The sequence below is a fragment of the Cryptomeria japonica genome, chromosome 3 (genome assembly GCF_030272615.1).
Source record: "Cryptomeria japonica chromosome 3, Sugi_1.0, whole genome shotgun sequence".
NCBI classification, from domain to species: Eukaryota; Viridiplantae; Streptophyta; class Pinopsida; order Cupressales; family Cupressaceae; genus Cryptomeria; species Cryptomeria japonica.
This window is the reverse complement of record NC_081407.1, coordinates 506,930,144-506,954,245: the sequence shown is the minus strand read 5'-3', so window position 1 is coordinate 506,954,245 and position 24,102 is coordinate 506,930,144. Positions and strand designations below refer to the sequence as shown.

General features: G+C 35.4%; 1 protein-coding gene across 1 annotated transcript; it reads right to left on the bottom strand.

The window, feature by feature from the left end:
• Positions 1-4,237: 4,237 nt before the first annotated feature.
• LOC131045528 (uncharacterized) lies at positions 4,238-4,624 on the bottom strand. The gene has a single exon (XM_057979125.2). The coding sequence runs from the start codon at positions 4,622-4,624 to the stop codon at positions 4,238-4,240; it is 387 nt and encodes a 128-aa protein (XP_057835108.1).
• Between the last annotated feature and the right edge of the window lie 19,478 nt (positions 4,625-24,102).

Genomic DNA, 24,102 nt, shown 5'->3' with positions numbered 1-24,102 from the left:
CACCTTGGCAAAAACCATGCTGATGTGGCATCATCTTTGATGATGTGGCCTCAAAACCTTAGTTATAAGAAGGGGAGCTCACAAAGTTAGGGTGCACAACTATTGGGTTCTCCCCTATGAACCTTTGTTATTGCCAAAACTTCAATATTTTCCATAAAGGTCACGTATTTTTCATGGGGGAGTCTCAGTTGTAAGAAAATATTGAAAATATTCACATTGCCTGGTTAGTTTTCTCATTTTGTTATTCAAAGTCTATCTTTCTCTGTCTTTCACATGGACACTAGAGTTTTATGAGTTGAGTTGTAAGAAAAGACATGCTAAAGATATTTATGCAAGTATTTTGTGTCATTCACCCATGCAAATTTTTCTGCACACCTATTTTATCGTTAAAGGGTTATCATGCATAGAGATAGTAGTGTTGGAAGAGGCAGTAAAAGATCAGTGCCATGAGTTCATCTTAGTCAAGATCCACAAGGAACCATAGAGTTTTTTTGAAACCCTACTTTGCAAAGCATCTTATTTTATCATGCATCAGATACTCTTATAGTCATTATTTAAGGAGAAGATGGGTTTGATAAGTAATCAGATCTCCATTGCAAAAGGCCCATAGTTTTACTGTCATTTTTTTCAAAGGCTTCTTGTTCACTATTAAAAGCATATTCTATGTTTTCTATGAAGAGGATAGTCTTAGGAAACAAAGATAGATCAGATCAATAGGGATAACAAAGAAAGTCAAGCTATCAGATAACAGTGCACCTCAATAATCAATAGTGAAATATATATTTCAAAGGTATATTCCCAATCTTATGAATAGAAGGATAATCCACATGTCTAAAAAGAGAGATAAGTCTGAGAGCAACATAAATGACAGAGAACTGCTAAAAGATGCAGCCATTCAAAGATAGTAACAATAATCAACATGAAAGAAGGTAAATCTCCAAGGCATAATAAATCAAAGAAACAATTCATAAAGGAGGCCTAGGTAATGATCTTTATACATAAACAATAGCGATATATTTCATAGTCAAACAAGGAAAAAGATAGTTTATATAGATCAAGGGACAACCATCATTAAGGTACTCACGGTTTGGGCAGAGATAGTGAAGTTACAAAATGACGAGCCTAAAGCCCTACAAGAATGATATAGATCAGATCAAACGCAAGATCAGTTGAAGAAGAGTCGTGAGAAAAGAAAAGAGCCTTCCCAGTGATTAAGGGATAGTGCTTTGAGAAAAGCAATCACCAAGAATAGTCATAAAGGCTGCAATGAGTGGTTGCAGAATTAAAGTATCTACAAAGAAGAAAACACCATGATAATTTGAGATTAGAGATTTAATTGCAAATACAAATATGACAAAGGTTCAATACTACAAAATAATTGTTGAGTAACATCACAAAGAATATTAATAGAAAAAAAAAATTATAGTCCCATGAAGCAAACAAAGAACATCGATGAAGCCAAGGCGTGAAGAAGATAAATACAGAGATGACAATCATTTCACAGTCCATTCAAGGGACTTGCAAAGACAAATAAATCCTTATAGAGGACAATAAGAACAAAATACCAGTCTTGAGATTTGAGCTAGAAAGACAATGGCCACAGATTTAAAACAACATCTCACAATGCAAATTTGTATCAAGATCTACATGATAGGAAGAAAGGTATAGTGACTATCATGAACAAGAAAAGTGTTTGTCAAAAGTGTGCCCATAGTTTTGGAGCATTCATAACCTTTGGATTTATGAAGGTCCTAGATGATAAGGAAAACAATGTAGTCCCAAAAGGACAGTGGCAGTTTGGTCTATGTACCATGAGCAAGGTATTGAGGAAAAGTAAATGATAATGAGGAAAATATAGAGCAGTAACAACGTTTCCCCTTTCCCAATTAGTATATCTCAAGGCAATGAAAAATGAAAGAGAACCCATAGAAGCAATCCTCTTGAAAAGGCTTCACCACAGTAACAAATCATAGTAAGTTGCAACATATTAGAACAAATACAAAGGTAAGGGGACATCTTGCAACATCTCTAGACATACGGGGCAATGGATCATGTTTGATCTCAAACACAATGCTAGGTTTAATCCAATTTTTTGTACAAGTTAGTAGTGATCAAAATACTCAGAGAATTTGTAGCAAGGACAAGTGCTAATTTGCAATTAGTGGCAGTAAAGACAATTCTAAAAGGCAAAACTAGGGTGAGCATTGTATGACAAAGTTGGGGTGGATGACTATAAGGCAATATAGGCCAGAGAAAAGCTCTCAAAATCATGTGACAGTGACAAACACAAAAACCCTATCAAGGAATTAGATTCTCATGTTTAGAGATACCTATAGAGTTTGCAGTCCAAAGATAGGACATCAAACCAAGGTCATTGTGAAAAGATGATGAAAGAATAGGAAAAGGTTTCGATCAAAAGAAAAACATAGCACATTTAGAGTAGCTCGTAGAGGTTTGAAAACAAAGGATAGATCAAGGAATCGTTTAAAATTCAAGGAAGAAGTTAAAAATACAATAAACATTTTGTGTCAGTCATGAACAGATCAAGAGCAAGGTATTTTATATGAGAGCATAGTTTCAGTATTTAGTCTTCTTTCATAGTTACAAAATCCCTATTGCACTCATAAGAAAATAGACATGAAATATCCCTGAGTTGTCAATTTGCAAACAAAAAGTTGTCAAAACCTTACAATGGAAATATAATGCAGTCACCAAAGTCTGCTATAGTTTAATGATAGTAAAGGCAAGTTTTTCAGAAATGCAATGACAACATATAGTCACTTTCTAGATCAGAGAAGAAGCTATCAATACATGAAATACAAAGGACAATTATATAAGAAGTTGCAGTCAAGGGCAATATATAAGTCACATCATCACAATAAATACAACAATGAGCAAGAATGTATCAAACAATCACCTTCATAAAAAGAGTTTCAGAGTAGAGTATGAAAGTTATGTTGACCAACTATGATAGGTCATTGAAAAGCTTAAGTTAAAGACAATGACTTGGAGGTGTTTGGAATAAAAGAATGATAAAAGAGTGGCAATACAATAAATACTCCTATGCCTTGTGAAGGCTTCAGAAAACTCGGAGGTCAATATCACTTCAAAGGAGATGAGCAATAAGTTAACACATCATGCAACCAGTTGAAGAGCTAGTTGAAGAATTAAATGGTATAAATGTAGTTCATACATCAGTTAAGGCCAAAAAAGAGGGGGGCTTTGCAACACAATTATGACAATTATACTTCTGCTCAAGACCCCACATGGGTTAGGTACCAGTTGAGGTAGCTTTTAGGCACACAAGCTTCCAATTCAAAATAATTAGGATCTGATTAGGATCTATGACAATTATAGACAAATGCTTAACAATATTACACAAGTTAATTCAAAGCTTTAATCTGAGCGAATTAACATAATAATGCTTAAATGAACAAAGCATAATAAAGGTAATGAATTGAAAGAAAGAGAGTAGAAAGACAAAAGACAAAACACAATTGATAACGGAGTTCGTCCGCGGGTCGGACTACGTCTCTGGGTCTTGCTCCAATAGGGGGACCGATCCGATTAGCTCCAAAATCAATTACAAGTGTTACAAGATATTCCCTTCAAGCGCAATGGCAACATTATTCTCCAATGTACAGGAATAATGAACAAATCTTCAAGCTCATAATCTCCTTCTCATCACCTGGTTGCCTACCAAAAGCCTAATACCCCTTTTTATAGATGAAATTAGCCAAAAAAAGGCTATAACCACTAATTACAAAGATAATCCCTTTCAACTAATTGAATCTTCGTAATAAACCCTTTACTGTTTTATGGATTTGATTTTACTCCATAAATAGGGGTTGTTTTAACCATATACCCTTATTTAACTAAGGATAGGCGGATCGAGTATTGGTTAAATTAATATTACCCCAAAAATATCTCAAGTGCTATAAATAGCGCAACGGTTATGTAATATTTTGGGAGGACGATGGTCAAGGTTCAACCCCTGTTGGCCTCCATTCTCTCTTTGGGCAGTTTGTTATTAGCTAAAAGAAACTTCTTTCTAAATAATAGTAAATTGCATGTGTGGTGTAGCGGCAAAGGTGGATGGTTTAGCTATGGAGATCACGGGTTCGAATCTATGCTTGGAAACTTTTTGGTAACTGTTGTAACATTATTTATGGTGGAAAGCATATCCACCCGGATCAATCCTCCCCATTGGAGAGCTTTTGGACCTCCGAAAGCTTGATTACTTAGTAAGTAGGTGAGGGTATAGTTCCCTCACCTTTCCAATCTCCATCCATCTTGCTTTACCAGGGTGCATCGCTTTACGTCCCACTTTGAGGTATTCAACACCACCTCTTTTAGAAGATCTGACATTTCTGTCGAGGATGACATCCTCTTGTAACACATTCATGTATTCAGGTGCTAGATCATCAACAGAAGGAATCTGAATAGTAGCCTCTTCATCGAATATCATTGGAGGCTCGTACAACTTCAGATTCTCTACATTTACAACTGAGTAAATTTGCATATATGGAGGAAGATTAAGGTGAAAGGCATTGGTACCAATCTTTTCCAAGATCTCAAAGGGACCATATCTGATAGGCTTAAGCTTCTTACCTTCACCTTGCATCCTTTCCTTGCTAATATGTAACCAAACATCGTCACCAACCTGAAAATGATGATCTATGCGATGCTTGTCATGGCGAGCCTTGTATTTTTCTTGGCTCTGCTCCAACTGTGCTTCTACTACCTGGTGGATTGCTTGGACCTTCTAGATGAACTTTAAAGCCCTTTCTGCATCATGGCATCCATCTACAACATCGTCCTTTCCAAAAGCAAAGTCCATTGGTGTCTTTGGCAAGTAGCCGAAGCAAGTCTCAAAAGGAGACCTCTTTGTAGAAGAATGTGCTGCATGATTGTAAGCATGTTGCACATAATGAAGATTCTCATCCCACAAATTAGGATGCTTGCTACAGTAACCTCTAAGCAGATGAACAACTGTCCTGTTGACTACCTCTGTCTGTCCGTCAGTCTGCAAATGGAAGGTTGTACTCTTCTTCAGCTTGGTGTCCATGAGTCCCCACAAAGATGTCCAAAATTCCCCTAAGAATCGAGAATCTCGATCCGATACAATAGAAGTAGGTAACCCAAAATGAACCCATACAAATTGGAAGTACATATGAGTTGTTAGTTCAGCAGTGACCTGTTTCTTACAAGGCATTAGAATACACATTTTGCTGAACCAATCAACAACAACATACAAATAATCATGTCCCTTCCTAGACATAGGTAAACCTCCCACAAAGTCCATAGACACACTTTCCCATGGACGGGATGGTACAGGTAATGGTGTATACAAACCCAATTTCCTGTTACTTGGTTTACTGGTTGCACACATTACACATCCCTTAATATACTTTGTAACAGTTTCCTGCATACGAGGCCAATAACAATACTTCTGCAATTGAACCAATGTTTTACTTACCCCGAAATGCCCTGCAATCAAAGAGGTATGTGCTTCTCGAATCACCTGTGCCTGTTCATCTTTAGGAACACATAATTTACCCAAGTGGTACAACAAGTTATCCTGCACATAGTAATCTTTTTCTTCTACATGTTTACCCTGGATTAGAGCTGCATATATGTCCTTAAAGTTCTCATCATTAGCATATTGTTCTTGAAAACTTTCACGAACCATGGAACTATTTTTAAGGATTATCAAAGCATTCTTAACTGGAGGCCTAGAGAGCATATCTGCTACTTTATTATGGGCACCCTTCTTATACTTAATGACCAAATGAAATTGTTGAAGAAAACCCATCCACCTAAAATGCCTACTTTGTTGCAGTTTAGACTGTGAGTGCAAATACTGAAGTGGCTGATGATCAGTGTGGATTACAGTTTCTTTGCCCATTAAGTAGTGTTTCCATTTCTTAACACTCTAAACTAAAGCATAAAGTTCCTTATCATAAGTGGGATAGTTACTTATTGCTCCCGAAAAAGTTTCAGAGTGGTAGTAGACTGGTTTACCTCCTTGCATGAGTATAGCTCCCATGGCAAACCTGCTAGCATCTGTCTCGATCTCAAATGGTTGATGTAAATCTGGTAAAGCCAGAACTGGTGCGGTGCTCAACTTTTCCTTCAAAGTGTCAAAAGCCTTCTGTTGTGGACCTCCCCACTGAAAAGTTGCCTTCGTACTGGTCAATGTGTGCAATGATGAAGCAATAAAAGAGAAGTTTGCAATGAACTTCCTCCAGTACTGAACTACACCTAAAAAACTCCCGACTTCTGTGACTGTACTTGGCTTAGGCCATTTTACAATACAATCGACCTTCGCAGGGTCTACTTTTAGTTGACCATTCCCTACGACATAGCCTAGGTACACTAAGGATGTCTTAGCAAACTTGCATTTAGACATCTTTACAAAAAGTTTTTCTTTCCTTAATACATCAAGGACTTTTTTAACATGAATTACATGATCTTCCCAAGACTTGTTGAATACAAGAATATCATCTAGGTAGACTATGACAAAATCATCAATAAAAGGATGAAAGACATCATTCATGACTCTCATGAATGTAGTTGGTGCATTACAAAGCCCGAAGGGCATAACCAACCACTTGTAAAGTCCTTGTTTTGTCTTAAAAGCATTTTTCCAAATATCATTTTCTGCAATTTGTATCTGATGATATCCACTACGCAAGTCTAACTTAGTGAAATAAATTGCATGTTTCAACTGATCAAGTAAATCATCAATTCTAGGAAGAGGGTACCTGTTCTTTACCGTTATCTTGTTCAGAGCCCTGTAGTCGATGCACATTCTCCAAGTCCCATCTTTCTTTAGAACCAACACAATAGGAGAACCGCAAGGAGATGTACTAGGACGAATAACTCCTTTCTCAACCAACTCTTGAACCTGATTTTTGATCTCTTCATTTTGCAAGACTGATAACCGGTACATGCCAATGTTTGGAAGTGGCACATCTTGCTGCAACTGGATCTCGTGCTGTATCTCTCTCTTAGGAGGCAATCCTTTTGGTTCTTGAAACAAGTCATCGTAAGCAGAAACAACTTTGACCATTTCAGCCTTATGTTTAGGATCACATCCTTTAAATGCCTCAGATGTTTCTTCCTCTTTGGCTTTTACAAGCATTAATACAAAGTTCTTACTAGAGTTGACTAACCTTTTCATCTGACCAGCATTAACTAGTGCAAGATTAGTCTTTACCTTATGTGCCCGTACAATGTATTCAACCTTATCTTTAAAAAGATGGTATTTGTTCTCCCCTCTATAGAAGATAGCATGTCGATCATACAAATAGGGACTCCCAAGTACAAGACCACAAATATCTAAAGGGACTACATCAGCTTCTACCTCATCTACAAAGTTTGCAGTGATAGCAAATCTTATCTTACATTGTTTAGTTACTTGCAATTGTGCATCATTGCAAACCCATCCCAGAGGGTATGGTTTCAGATGAGGTGTTGTAGTCAAGTTAAGCTTTTTAACAATTTCTTCAGATATCAAGTTAACTTGAGAACCCGTATCAAATAATGTATCAACTTTAGTATGTTTGATAATGACTCGAATATGAAATAATTCATTCCTTTGCTTATCATTCTTAGGAGTAGAATCTTTACTTGTACTTGCACTTATATTAGAAGAACTTGTAGCTGATGAGAGAGATCTACCTTTTTCTTTACCTTGGATTCCAGCAGCAACGATCTTTGTCTCATCTCCAGAGTCAGATCCAAGATCCTGTTGAACTATAGCAGCAGTCTTTTGTTTGTCTTTGTTTCCACCATATCTCTTTGGCCTCTTTTTAGGGTGTAGCTTCCAACACCTAGAATCATCATGCCCTTCTTTCTTGCAATGTGAACATGTGGGTTTTTCACCCTCTTTCTTCACTGTAGCTATCTTTTTCCCCTTCCCTTTGTTTTGGGATTTGTTCTCAGACTTAGATGGCTTCTTATTAGACTTATCAATAAAAGAACCCTTACCTCTTGACTCTAGGTGTGTGGCTTGGACACAGACTTCATCAAAGTTACTAGGATTCAAGACTAAAATTGAATGTCTCAGATAAGAGTGAAGACCACCTATGTACTTAAGCAACATGTCCTGAGTATACAATGGAACATTTAATGCAATAGACTTCTTTCTGAATTCATGGGTGTAATCTTGGATAGATCCCTTGCCTAAAAAGTTGCCAGCTCATCATTAGTTGTTGCATATGGCCTAGGGGATAGAATTTCTTCTTGAGAGCATTAACAAAGTTTGACCAAGTTAAGTTGATTTTACCATGTTGTGAAGACCCATCCTGAATTCTACTCTCCCACCAGGTTAGAGTTGTACCTCCTAACCGAAGAGTAGCTAACTAGATCCTATCGGCATCATCTAAGAAGTTTTGGACTCTACAATAGACTTCAACCTGTTGAATCCAATCATCTAATTTTTCAGCATTTAATTCCCCACAATACTTTGGTAGATCAAATTTTACATCCAATTTAATTCTAGGCTTATGTGAACTCTTGAAAAGAGAAGAAGACTCAGAATGAGTAGAAGAGGGAGAAGATGGGGAAGAAGGAGAAGAAGGAGATGGGGGTGTTTTTGGAGGCTCACGGTCACCTCCTGGTCTTTTTCCTTTGTTCTCACGAGCTGCACGTCTTCGCATCTTGTCCTCTCTCTCCTGTACTAAAACTTGTACAATGGTTTCCAAATTCTGAAGAGTCTTCTGAATACTCTTATCTTCGGAACCTTCTTCACCACCTTTTCCTTCCATCTGTGATGGTGGATTAGTTCTTCATTTTCCGATCTCAGGATTATATTCTTCAAGCTTGCCTTCGCCTCGTTGAATCCTGGATCTTGTTAGCATTCAATTCTGCAATACTAGTCAAACAAAGCTTTGATACCAAACTTGATCTGATTAGGATCTATGACAATTACAGACAAATGCTTAACAATATTACACAAGTTAATTCAAAGCTTTAATCTGAGCGAATTAACATAATAATGCTTAAATGAACAAAGCATAATAAAGGTAATGACTGAAAGAAAGAGTAGAAAGACAGAAGACAAAACACAATTGATAACGGAGTTCGTCCGCGGGTCGGACTACGTCTCTGGGTCCTGCTCCAATAGGGGGACCGATCCGATTAGCTCCAAAATCAATTACAAGTGTTACAAGATATTCCCTTCAAGCGCAATGGCAACATTATTCTCCAATGTGCAGGAATAATGAACAAATCTTCAAGCTCATAATCTCCTTCTCATCACCTGGTTGCCTACCAAAAGCCTAATACCCCTTTTTATAGATGAAATTAGCCAAAAAAAGGCTATAACCACTAATTACAAAGATAATCCCTTTCAACTAATTGAATCTTCATAATAAACCCTTTACTATTTTATGGATTTGATTTTACTCCATAAATAGGGGTTGTTTTAACCATATACCCTTATTTAACTAAGGATAGGCGGATCGAGTATTGGTTAAATTAATATTACCCCAAAAATATCTCAAGCGCTATAAATAGCGCAACGGTTATGTAATATTTTGGGAGGACGATGGTCAAGGTTCAACCCCCGTCGGCCTCCATTCTCTCTTTGGGCAGTTTGTTATTAGCTAAAAGAAACTTCTTTCTAAATAATAGTAAATTACATGTGTGGTGTAGCGGCAAAGGTGGACGATTTAGCTATGGAGATCATGGGTTTGAATCTATACTTGGAAACTTTTTGGTAATTGTTGTAACATTATTTTTGGTGGAAAGCATATCCACCCGGATCAGGGCAATATATAAGTCACATCATCACAATAAATACAACAATGAGCAAGAATGTATCAAACAATCACCTTCATAAAAAGAGTTTCAGAGTAGAGTATGAAACCTAGAAGAATAGTTATGTTGACCAACTATGATAGGTCATTGAAAAGCTTAAGTTAAAGATAATGACTTGGAGGTGTTTGGAATAAAAGAATGATAAAAGAGTGGCAATACAATAAATACTCCTATGCCTTGTGAAGGCTTCAGAAAACTCGGAGGTCAATATCACTTCAAAGGAGATGAGAAATAAGTTAACACATCATGCAACCAGTTGAAGAGCTAGTTGAAGAATTAAATGGTATAAATGTAGTTCATACATCAGTTAAGGCCAAAAAAGAAGGGGGCTTTGCAACACAATTATGACAATTATACATCTGCTCAAGACCCCACATGGGCTAGGTACCAATTGAGGTAGCTTTTAGGCACACAAGCTTCCAATTCAAAATAGTTTTAACTCACTTTTTGCATGTCTTTTCATCAAATTCGAGCCAAGAGATTTTCATCATGCAAGTTGGAGGAAGGATCAAGGAAGGAGACCATTATAAACCACTAGTTAAAGCTAAGTTTGAGGATCCAAAGAAGCAGTTCAGGCTTAGTCACATCTTTTAGTCACAAATAAACCTCCTTTTATATAAAGTCTTATATTCTTCTTCCTTCTTCCTATAGGTTTTGGCACGCTCGATGGGACTGTTTGAACTGTTTTAGTTCAAAACTCTTCCACACATTTCTAATTTTTTGTGTGCGAATCAATTATCTCAGCCTTTAGAGGCAAGATCCATACACACTTGGTGGCTCTATGGAGAATATCTTTTGGTTTTGAAGAGACAAATGTTGGCATGTTTCAAAATAATTTTCTATTCTAATTTCTAACTCTTTGAATGAATAAAGATGTCAAGTTTTCATGGATAATATATATATATCCACCATGATATTATGAACAATGTTGTCGATGAGGCTCCTTATCAGCTATACCCAAGTAGCCACAATGCTAGTTTAAGTCCAAATAGCCTTGTTACAACAACAAATCAACTTACTCAATATGATAACCTTCCACCCACCCTTGCTCAAGCCCCTTGGCAGCCTGAATACGAGAGTACTCAGCTTCAGAGTATTGATCGCCTAAAAGACATGGCCTCATACTTTCAAAACCAATTTGATGAGATCAAGAGACAACGAGAGTTTGAGTTTTAGTAGGACAAGTGGGCTTATCAAGCCTATCTACATGAGCGAGAGTTGGAGGATCAAAGGAGGCAGTATGAAGAATATATTGCAAGGGAGATAGCAACAAAAGAAAAGAAAATGAAGGTTCACTTGCTCAAGTTTAGAGGTTGGAGACAATCAGCTCCTTCAATTCCTAGCTTCAAGCATGTCCCCTCAACTACAATGGATCAACTCAACCTATGAAAGAAGAGGTTTGTAAGCATAAATTTCCAAGTTTCAGGCAAGGTGAGCCTATTCAATCTTCAAGTAGGTCTTCTAAAGTTTAAATTTCAAGTTTTAAAAGCTTTTACTCCATGGAAGAAGCTACATTTATAGAAAATCGGGCCATCATTCCCCAAGAGCAGCCCATAAATTAGACAAATCATTCTATTATTAGGCAAGTACAACCCATGAGTATTAAAGAAAAGCCTTTTAAAGATCCCATAGTCCTTCAAAAAATATATCAAATCCCAGAGATTTCCTCGCCAAGTCAGCCCTCTTGTTTCCTTGATGTTAACCTATATCTCGATGGACCTATTGAACACCAAAAGGGTTGGTCTAATGAGAAAAGAAAGGAGCACAATCATGAAGAGGAAGAGTCTTTTGCTTTAGATACACTTGTGCATGAGAATCAAGTAGAAAAATCAGACTTCTTGCAGGTAAATGATAAGTATGATGATATAGAACAACATGTTAAAGAGAAAGAAGTAGTTGTTGATGATGAGTTGCTAGATGTTTTGTTTAATGGTTATCTAGTTATATTGAGCAAAATAATGAGATAATTCTTGATTTTTTGATGAACTGCCTTTGTATGTTATTGATGATAAAGAGGATACATCAATAATGAGTTTAGTATAGCAACAAAATGCAAATCATGTTTACAGGGTGTTGATTCACCATAAGACAAATGGAGATAGAATGAATTTGAATGATGAAAAGGTTGAGATGGATGAATGTTTCAATCAAGTCAAACATGTTGAAAGATGGGCTTATTTCTCAAGAACAAGAGTTGGTTTGTCAAGGTAAAATTTTTGATATCCTTAACATTTAAGAAAGCAATTAGAAGAGTGAAGTAGGACATGTTATGCTTGAATAAGCTAATTATGATGAGAACACATTCTTAGACATAACAAAGAATTTTTTCTCGAAGATTGATGCCAAGCTATATGGTCCCATTATACATAAAAGTGAAGAGGATTTCATTTTGGATTAACTAGAAAGCTTTTGTTCAAGTTTGAACACTAAGCCAACATCTCCCAAAGAGAAATTTCATGGACAACATGAGGAAGAAGTGCCAGATATCATGATTCAATATGAGGTGTTGGAGAGATCGCTTTCACATCAACATGAAGGAGAGGATCTAAAAAAGAAAGAGCATGAAAATCACATTGACATGGTGTTTATTTATAAGAAAATAAATGAGAACAACGTTGTTGATAAAGTTCAATATTTTGGTATGTGTGGTAGTATGGCTAAAATGGAACAAAATCAGGAGCAAGAAAAGTTATGGTTAAAGAGATAGTTGATAAAAGGGGAGCCAACAAAGAAAGTTCAAAGATAGGCATTTCAAGAGGATGTCATATTAGACATCTTTCGAGAATAGAAACCAACCATGAGGTTGCAATTATAGAATAACAAATATAGCCTACATGTTCACTCCAAACTAGCAATTTGTTTAGTCAAAATAAAAGGGTATGTGTTTTTGCTTATGATTTTCAAGACATCTTGTAGTAATTACTTGAATTTTCAGTCATTAGTCATCTTATTGTAGCTTTTCTAAAGCATGTAACTCATCCTTTGTTTGATGAGAAAAGGAAGCTATTTCAACCAATTAGTGAATGGATTTGTGTGAGACCTTAATGGTTGATTGGTTAGAGTAGGGTAGATTATCCTTTCATTCCTCCAAGTGCTTTGGCACAAATTTTTTCAGTTCAATTAGAGTTAGTTTCCAAGTTTGTAGGTGTTGTTCTATGCTTTTAATAGTAGGAGTTGCAACTCGGTTCTAAGATGATCATACCATTCCTAAGACTCTATTCTTAATGGATGCTAAGGCTACTACTCTTTCATGTTTAGCAGACAAACACCCCTAAAAGATACCAAAATGTTACCTATTTTTGCCCCCTAGGCCAAAAATAGTCTTCTAAAGAAGCCCTCAGTCTTATAATGAGGTTTTAAGAGGGTGAGGAGTTATATCAAATACCTTTTCAATTTTGTGTTTACAAAGTTAAAAGGAGATATGAACCTTTGTTATTGCCAAAATTTCAATCTTTTCCACAAATGTTGCATATTTTGCATGGGGGATTCAAAGTTGTATGAAAAGTTTGAAAATCTTCACATTACGTGGTTAATTTTCTTATTGTTTTATTCAGAGAGTCTATCTTTCTCTTTGTCTTTCACGTGGAGACTAGAGTTTTTATGAGTTGAGTTATAGAAAAAGAGATGTTGAAGGTATTTATGTTAGTATTTTGTATCATTCACCCATGCAAAGTCTTCTACACCCCTATTTTATTACTAAAGGGTTTTTCATGCATGGAAGCAATAGTGTTAGAAGAGGCAGTAAAAGATCAGTGTCATGAGTTCATCTCATTCAAGATCCACAAGGAACAATAGGATTTTTTGAAAACCATACTTTGCAAAAGCTTATTATTTTATCATGCATTGGATACTCTTACTGTCATTATTTAAGGAGAAGATGTGTTTGATAAGAAAGAAGATCTCCATTGCAAAAGGCACATAGTTTCAATGACATTTTTTCCAAAGGTTTCTTGTTTACTGTCACAAACACATTCTATGTTTTTTATGAAGAGGATAGTGCTAGAAAACCAAGATAGATCAGATCGGTAGGGATAACAAAGGCAGTCAAGCCATTAGATAATAGTTCACCTCAGTAATCAATAGTGGAATATATATTTCAAAGGGATATCCCAGTCTTATGAATAAAAGGGCAATCCACATGTCTAAAAAAGAGATAAGTTTGGGAGCAACATAATTGATAGATAACTACTAAAAGACATAGCCATCCAAAGATAGTAACAACAATCAACATGAAAGGAGGTAAATCTCAAAGGCATAATAAATCAAAGAAATAGTTCATAAAAGAAGCCTAGATGATGATATTTATATATAAACAATAATGATATGTTTCATTGTCAAACAAGGAAAAAGACAGTCTATATAGGTCAAGGGACAACCATCATTTAGGTACACACACAGTTTGGTAGAGATAGTGAAGTTACAAAATGTCAAGCCTAAAGACCTACAAGAATGACATAGATCATATCAAAGGCAAGATCAGTTGGAGAATAGTCATGAGAAATGAAAAGAGACTTCACAATGATTAAGGGACAATGTTATGAGAAAAGCAATCACCAAGCACAATCATACAGGCTGCAACCAATGGTAGCATAATTAAAGGATCAACAAAGAAGAAAATTCCATGACAATCTGAGATCATATATTTAATGGTAAATACAAAGATGACAGAGGTTCAATACTACAAAACAACTATTGAGAAATATCACAAATAGTATTAATAAATTTTTTTGTAATAGTCCCATGAAACAAGAAAAGAACATGGATAAAGCCAAGGTGTGAAGAAGATAAATATAGAGATAACAATCATTTAATAGTCCATTCAAGGGACATGCAAATAGAAATAAGCCCTTATAGAAGATGATAAGAACAAATTACCGCAATCTTGAGCTTTGAGCTAGAAAGACAATGGCCACAAATTTGAAAAAAGATCTCATAATGCAAATTTGGTGTCAAGGTCTACATGGTAGGAAGAAAATGGTATAGTGACCATCATGAAAAAGAAAAGTGATTGTCTAAAGTGTGCCCATAGTTTTGGATAATTCATAATCACTATTGGATCTATGAAGGCCCTTGATGATAAGCAAAAGAATACAGTCATAAAAGGACAATGACAGTTTAGTCCTTGGTAAACGATAATGATGAAAATATAGAGAAGTAATAATGTTTCCCTTTTCCCAATTAGTATGTCCCAAGGCAATGAGAAATGAAAGAGACCTCATAGCAATGAAATAGCTTGTAACATCTCTGGAGTCAAAGAGCAATGGATCAGGTTTGATCTCAAACACAATTCTAGGTTTAATCCAATTCACAATACCATTCACAGTGTTTTGAGAACCTTCAAGAGGAGTAACAAAACTTCAAGCAATAGTCCATTCAAAAGAAAAATATGGAATTCAAAGAAGTCTTAAAGGTAGAAAGATACAAGAGGTTTTTGAAAAAGTTTGTAGTGATCAAAATACTCAGAGAATTTGCTGCAAGGACAAGTGCTACTTTGTAGTTAGTGGTAGTAAAGACAATTCCCAAAAGGCAAAACTAGGGTGAGCACTGTATGAAAAAGTAGGGGTGAATTACAATAAGATGATATAAGAAAGAGAAATGCTCTCAAAGATCGTGTGATGGAGATAAACACCAAACCCCTATCAAGGAATGAGATTCTCATGTCTAGAGATACCTATAGAGTTTGTAGTCCAAAGGTAGGACATCAAACCAAGGTCATTATGATTGAAGGTGAAAGCATAGGAAAAAGGTTTTGATCAGAAGAAAAACATAGCACATTTAGAGTAGCTCATAGAGGTTTGACAATAAAGGATAGATCAAGGAAACCTTAAAATTTAAGGAAGAAGTTAAGAACAGAGAGGTCAAATAAACATTTTGTGACAGTCATGAATAGATCAAGAGTAAGGTCTTTTATATGAGAGCATAGTTTCAGTAGTTAGTCTTCTTTCACAGATACAAAACCCCTCTCATACCCATAAGAAAATAGACATGAAGTATCTCTGAGTTTTCAATCTACAAACAAAAAGGTTTCAAAACCTTACAATGGAAAGATAATGCAGTCACCAAAGTTTTGTATAGCTCAATGATAGTAAAGGCAAGTTTTTTGGAATGCAATGATAACATATAATCACTATCCAGATTAGAGAAAAAGTTACCAATACATGAAATATAGAGGACAGTCATATAATAAGTCACAGTCAAGGGCAATAGATAAATCACATCATCCCAATAAATACAACAGTGAGCAAGAAGGTATCGAATAATCACCTTCATAAAAATAGTTTCAGAGTAGAGTATGAAGACTAGAAGAGAGGTCATGTTGATCAACTATGGTAGGTCATTGAAAAGATTAAGTTTAAGATAGTGATTTAGAGGTGTTTTATATCAAAAATGATAAAAGAGTGGCAATACAGTAAATACTCCTATGCCTTGTGAAGGCTTGATTAAACTCGGAGGTCAAGATCACTTCAAAGGAGATGAGCAATAAGTTAAGACATCATGCAACCAATTGAAGAGCTAGTTGAAGAATCAAATGGTGGGACTCTAGTTCATACATTAGTTAAGGCTTAAAAAGAGGGGCTTTTTGTAATAAATTAGATAGTTATACATCCACTCAAAACCTCACATGGGTTAGGTACTAGTTGAAGCAACATTTAAGCCCACAAGATTCTAGTTCAAAATAATTTTAACTCACTTTTTGCATGCCTTTTCATCAAATCTGACCCAAGAGAGTTTCATCATGAAAGTTGGAGGAGGATAAAGGAAGGAGACCAAACTAGACCACTAGTTAAAGTTGAGTTCAAGGATCCAAAGAAGCAGTTTAGGCTTAGTCATGCCTTTCAGTCACAAAGAAGCCTCCTTTTCTATAAAGTCTTCTATTCTTCTTCCTTCTTCCTCCAATTCTTTCTTTCTTTTAGCATGTATTGTAGCTTTTGAAGCTCTTTCAATTTTTTGAATAGCCTTGTAACAGATTTTTGGCTTTAGAAGCAATTTCCAAATCTATGTTTGTAAAATAACTCCTTTTATTTCAATAAAGAAACATGATTTACTTTCCTTTTTTAGTGTGATTAATGAAAGATTTTGATGCAATTTTTTCAATTTGATATATAAAATCCTTAAATTATGTCTATGTTATGCACCTTGATATTGAATATTCAAAAATCAGGTAGGTTATAGGTTGTATTGAAGGACTTAGTTGTTTTAGTTGTGAAAGACTTTAGTTTTCCTTCAAGAACCTAAAAAAATAATCTTCTTCTGAAACACTATTGTCTGATTTGAGTAAAAATGTGATGTGTATAAAGAAAGGTTTGTTGTGATAGCAATTGTGAATTCAGGACAACAAGTATATCTAAGAACATTTGTTGCATCACCCTCTTATGATAGATTTCAGTTCAAGCAATATTCTTCTATCCTTTTTTCCCACTAAAAATTTAGTTTGTAGGAGGTCCATCAAGAGAACCAACTTGCTCTAGAGGCTCATCTTCACTACGATCAACCCACTGGCTCGAAGATGTCCCCATGTTCTATGGGATTACTAAGATTTCAAGCTTAAGTAATTGGGTGCAATCCTTCGTGACAATAATATACTCATCATTTTTCTTTCATACCACACGTAAATGATTTGACCATGTTTTTGATGATGCATAAGAGTGGGATAGATAAGAGATTATATATTACACTCTCATATGAGATGGTCTCTTCTACATAAGAAGAATTTGTATCTTGCAAGTCTTATTTTTCATTTCTATAGGATGGTCATTATGATGGGCTACAAGAAAAGGAAATTGAGTCTTGGCACATTCGTATTTTAATTTTGATTAGAGTGGCACAATAGAAATCATCAAATATTATAAATGGAAAACTTCCAATTTGGCTTTGGGACCCAAGGATTTGTGTGATTAGTGGATTGCTTCAGATTATGATAGAGATTGACAAAGTTGGGTTTAGTTGTATCAAAATGGTATAACAGAGGTATGGTGGAGTATTTTATAGGTTCATCTAGGATTTTGGTATTAATATATAGGTTCAGATTGCTTAAGGGAAAGCAATCTTTGGGAAGGAAGTCCCAAGAAGAGTTTTGAAAGCAAATTATGCAAACTCGATTCATATTGTGGACTGTTCATTTTGGAGATACCCTCGATCTGAGTTAGAGTGGCTTTTTATCTATTAAATCTAGGATGAAAACCCTATAAAAAAATATTAGTTTTGTGGATAAAAACCCGCTTGACCAATACTTGGCAAATTTATACAAGGTTCACAAGTATGAAAAATGATTGAAGATTGAAGGATATTGTGTGAGAATTTTTTTTGAAAAGGATTATCTCCCCAAAAGACAAATACTTAAATGTTTTCCAAATTTGTAGGTACAAATCTATTAAATTTATAAGAAAATAAATTTGCATACAATGTGTGTGAGTGATGAAGAGACTAGAAAATTGATCCTATTTGTGCCGAAAATATTGTAATGAATACATTTATTAAGGCTTCTTGCAACCTTATTGTACCATGATATTAATTCTTAAATGTTTCATACAATTCCAAAAGAGCCCTAAGATAAGTTGAGTCATATTTTGAAAAGGCTTAAGAGCCTTGCATATTTATTCAAGGTGATGCTATTATTGATTGATGCACATTAGAAGTGTCATATAGGTTATGGATACAAAGGAAGTGATCGTTGGAAGTATGCATTGATGTGTCAAACTTGTTGTTTTGGAATGGTCTGGAATGTCTGTGGTGCAAATTTATCTTTTTGTGGTGTTGGTGCAATTGTTCTATTGGATGTTTTGGAAGTCCTTGGGATAGGAATCTAGTGTTGGTGTTGCATACTAGTGTTATCATTATTAGATATAGTTTTGGTACCATATATATAATGGTTATGTGGTTTAGAAACATCTTTGTGTTCTCCGGGTGTTGTGGTGTTGTTCGTTGCTGGTTGTAAGATCTTATGTTTGACCTATTATTAGGTATGAATATGATTTATGGAAGCATGATTGATGTGTTATGGGTCTCGCCATAGCGTGTAGAGATCTGGATTTGAGTTATCTATATTGGAGCTTATGTTTTTGATCAATTATTTTTTATATTGATGCGTAGCATGTGAATATGTTGTTGGTTAAGTTTTGGTGATTGTGAAACTATGTATTATTCCTTGGGAGATGTGTTTTGGTCCTCTCTTTGTCTTGGAGTGGATCAGTGTGTGTTTTTTTGGTTCAGAAAGTATATTTTGATTCATGATGACTTGCTCCAACTTTAATGATCTATCTTGTATATAAGGAATATGTGTGTTTGATGTGTGATAGGTGTGGAATGTGTGAGAGTGTAGATGATGGGGTAAAGAGTGAAGATCAGAGGAAGTTGAGAAGAGAAAAAGAGTTGTGCTTGAATGATATGCAAGTTATATTGAAAATAGTTGTAGAGAATTGAGATAGAGTATTGGTAGTTAAGATTAAATTTATGTGTGTTGATGTTGGTTGCTTGATGCAAAGTTCAAGGACATCTTCATGATCAGGAGATCCTTCTTTTCATATCATTTTTTGTATCTTTCCTTGAGTGCAATTAGCTTCAGGTTTTGCAAGCCCTCTTTGTATATTGTCTCATGAGCAGTTAGCCTTGGTGTGTAAGTCTGAAGGGGTGATATCTCTTTTGTAATCATTTCTATTTATAGTGGATTATCTTGTGGGTTGACTTCCACCATGGCTTTTCCTTGTTTGGGTTTTCCACATATAAATTTTGGTGTTCATGTGTTGATATGTGATATTGGTTAATTGTTCATATGTTGCAGTAATTTATTTGTTTAGACTGATGCATCCCCCCTCTCATTCCTACCTTGGGTTAAACAACTGGTATCAAAGCGTGGTTCCTCTTGAGTAAGTTTAATTGCTTGAGGTAGAATCATTATAGCATAGGTCATGCATTACAAAGTTCCTATCTTTGATGGTACAATTTTTTGTACTGGAAGAAGAGAACGGAGTCACATTTGGAGACATTGCAAAATGAAATTTGGGAGATCATTCAGACTAGATATACAAAGCCAGAGGGTGGTGCTAAGACTCCGGATGAGATAAAGTTGAAGGAAGCTAATGCAAAGGCTAGAGCTATGATTTTTAGGTGTATAAGTGATTCAATGTTTGGAAGAGTAAAAAGTTTGAAACAAGCAACTAATGTGGAAAAAGTTGTGTTTGGCATATGAAGGAGATCTGAAGACAAAGCAGGCTAGGTTGATGAATTTGAAGCAGAAGTATGAGTACCTGAGAATTCTTGAAGATGAAGGAGTTGAGAACTATATTCACATAGTGACTAATCTTGTTGATGGCATTAGAGTTGTCGGGGGACATTTGGAGGAATGTGATGTTGTCCATAAGATCTTGTTGACTTTGTCTAAATTCTATAAGTTGCAAAAGATGTTCTATATAGGAGAGCAATGACTTGAGCAAATATATTATTGATCATCTTATTGGTACCTTAGCAGCCTACACGATTTCAAAAATGGAGGAAGAGAAAAGAGAAAAGAGAAAAGAGAGAAGAAAAATTTAATGTTTCAATATTTGATGAGCCAGAATGCAATGGAGACCTAGATGAAGCAAAAATATTTTTTGTGAGAAAAATGCAGTGAGGCACTAGGAAATATAAGTTAAGCTACCTCTGAAATGTTTTTCTTGTGGTAGAATTGGACATTATGCTTCTAATTGCACTTACGAAGAAGATTATAAGAGATCGAATGATGATGAGAAGAAGAACAAGTTTAGAAGACATAATTTCAACATAAAGGAGAAGAAAGGCTTATACTCTACTGAAGAACATACATCCGAAGAAATTGATGGTGACTTGAATGAATAATCCTTATTTTTAGCAATTGAGGATAAGGTGAGTGCTTTGAAGAAACCAAAAGAAGATAAATTAGTTAAGATTGCATTGCATGCTAATATAGAACTTAAAACATGGTTATAGACTCTAAATGTTCAAATCATATGACTGGTGATCAAGATAGGTTTATTAATCTCAAGAAATATGATGGAGTATTTGTGAAGTTTGCAGGAGAAGATGGTGCAACTATTTGAGGAATTGAAAGTATTTCTATTGATGGTAAGCATAAGACCGATGATGTTTATTATGTTGAAGGATTAAGACATAGCTTGTTAAGTGTTAGTTAAATGTGTAGAAGATGGTACAAATTTTTATATAGTAGTACCGAATGTGTGATAAAAAAGGAGAAAACTGGTAAAAGAGTTGTAAGAGTTAGAGTAGGTGGAAATGTATATTATATCAAAAGATTGAGATTGTTCCTGTAGTTCCAGAGAAGACAAGTGATCTAGAAGGAAGGAAAGAGAAGGAAGCAAATGAAGAAAAAGAAGAGGAGGAGGAGAATTCAGAGAAAGTTCCTGCTAAGTACGTTCAGAAGCCTCATTCAAAGAATAAAAAAATTGGAGATAAATAAAAAGGAGTTTAGATAATAATGAAGATTTTTGAAGCTCAAGATCAAGCTAATTACTTTTTTCTATCTATGAAAGAGTTGAAGACTTATGAGGAAGTAAGAAAGGATGAAAGTTGGATAAAAGAAATGGAAGAACTAAATTAGATTCTAGAAGAACAAGAAATGGGAGCTAGTACATGTTGGCAATATTGAGGAATTGATTATGTGGTGTCATTGATGTCAACACTTCTCCGGTTGGTTGCTAACCTACTCCAGTTGGACATGCTTTTGGCAGAGGTTATCAGAGATTATGCTCCGGTATGTTCAGATTGTTGGATGCGGTTTTGGAAGGATATTCATGATGATTATATGTATGTCATATTCAGCTGGTTCATGATTTGGTGCTTCCGAAGCTATTGATTATGTTATAGACTGTTGGTTGATGTTCTTGGTCCCGGTTGGTGATATTTGATGAAATGGTTAAGTAGTTTTGATGTGGCTTCTAGAAATGGTTCTTAACATGTTGAAGGTGTTCTTGATCATTTCCTAATTGTTTGGTGGCTTCGTATTGGGTGGCATGAAGATTTGGTGATCCTATTTGGGCCTGGTTGGATATTTTGTGTTATTGGCACTGAGGGTTTTTCCTGGTTGATGTAATATGTTGCGGTTGATCTCGGCAGGATTTTTGGTGGATGTAATTGTTTGGGAATTTGAATTAGGTACATGCTATGTAATGTAAATCATAATATTGGTCTGGTGGTTGATCTTTGTATTGTGTAATATAATTTTTGTAATTGTGAGTTGAGGGTTAAGGGTTTAGCCAACCTTGTTATCAAGGTTGATGATTTGTATATATAGGAGATATGTTTATGTAATTTGAAGTAGGAATTGTTTGCATTATCAAAGAGAGGTAAATTTTTGAACAAGGATATATCATTCAACAAAGTGTTGTGGAGATTTTGGTGTTGCAGGGCAGACACTGTGCTTAACCAGAACTGTAACCAAGCATTAGGAAATGCTATTTTCATGGTTCATTTCCTCCAGATTGTAGTCTGATGTTTATGTAAGTCAGTGAGACTTCCCTTTTGTGTTGAGGAGTGTCCTCTAGACAGTTGGCCTGATTGCAAGTGCAATCCCCATTGTAATATTTTCACATACTGCTACAGAAGTATTATTTTGATTGTGGGTAGGGTTTCCCACCATGGTTTTTCCCTTCATCGGGTTTTCCACGTCAAAATATTGGTGTTGTGTGTTTTGTACTCTCATGCTTTATCTTTCACTATGTTTTATTCATTTTGCTCTGGTAAAAGGTTTATAATCTGCAATAATTGTTTAACTTGTGGAAAACTAATTCACCCCCCCTCTCAGTTTTCATCTAGTTCATTCTAACAATTGGTATCAGAGCGAGGTCCTCTTTGCAGAAGCCTAACCACTTGAGGAGATCCGATGACATCAATTTCTTCATCTAATTTCTTTTGGAAGGAGAGTCCTAGATTTGATGGTAAAAATTACAAATTATGGAAGGAGAGAATGAAGATTCATTTGAGATGTCTTGGAGCTGAGATATGAGAGATAACAGAAAAAGGTTATACACCTCATGATCCTAGTTCTAGAACTCCGACACCTGTTGATGAATAGAAGAATATTGATAATGATGTTAGAGCAAAATAAGCATTGTTAAGTTCCCTATCAGATGAAAAATTATTGAATGTCATAGAGCTAGAAAATGCAAAGTAGATCTGGTTGAAGCTTGAAACTCTATGTGAAGGTGACCAAGCAGTAAAGATTGCAAAACTCGAAGGTTACCAAGTGAGATATGAAAATTTGAAGATGGAAGAAGATGAAAAGATAAGTTCTTTCATGGATAGAGTGAATGAGATTGTCATGGGAATCAAATGCTATGGTGGAACTAATGAGGATGAGATTGTTTCAAAAATTCTAAGAATTTTACCTCTGACTTATAAAATAAAAGCTACTGCGATAAATGAACTCCAGACAATGTCAAATACCCCTGTTACCAGAGATAAATTACTTGGGAAATTGACTGCTTTTGAACTTGAAGAGCTCAGAGATTAGAATGCTACTAAAACAGAAATTGCATTTAAAGCATCTGCCTCTGGTAAGCAGAAGATAGATTGGAAAGAGTTATATGCTTAAGAGATGGAAGAGATTGAAAGAGAGAACATAGAACTTGAAGAATTGGAAGCCCTAATTGCCAGAAGAATCCCTAAAGGACCAATTGGAAGTAATTATGAAGTAAAAGTTCCATTTAAATGTTTTTCATGCAATAAGATTGGTCATTTTTCTTCTAGATGTCCTGAAAGAGCTGCAAGGAATCATGAAAGATTTTTTAGGAATTATAAACCTAATCCAGAATATCAGATCAAACCTAAATATAGAAAGAATAAGGACAAATCATGTTACTATGCTAGTGATGATGATTTTGGTGTTATTGATGATTCTAATGATGATGAACTTGTAAGTGGATCCGGTAATGGAAGCTCAGGTAGTGGAAAATATTGGGTCTTTATTGCTATCAAGGAGGAATCTCTGGAACCTATCAATGATACAACTCATACTTAGGAGAAATCCCTAGCTACTAAAATTGAAGAGAAGGATGAATGGGTTATAGATAGTGGATGGTCTCACCATATGATTGGTGATAAGAGGAAATTTCTAACTCTGCAAGAATTTGATGGTGGACTAGTCAGATTTGGAGACAACAAGGTATACAAGATCAAAAGAAAAGGAACACTATCCTTGGATGGTAAGAAAAATATAGACAATGTTTATTATGTTGAAGGTTTGAAGCATAATCTTGAGTGTAGGACAAATGGTGGATAGAGGATTTCTTTTGCAATTTAAAG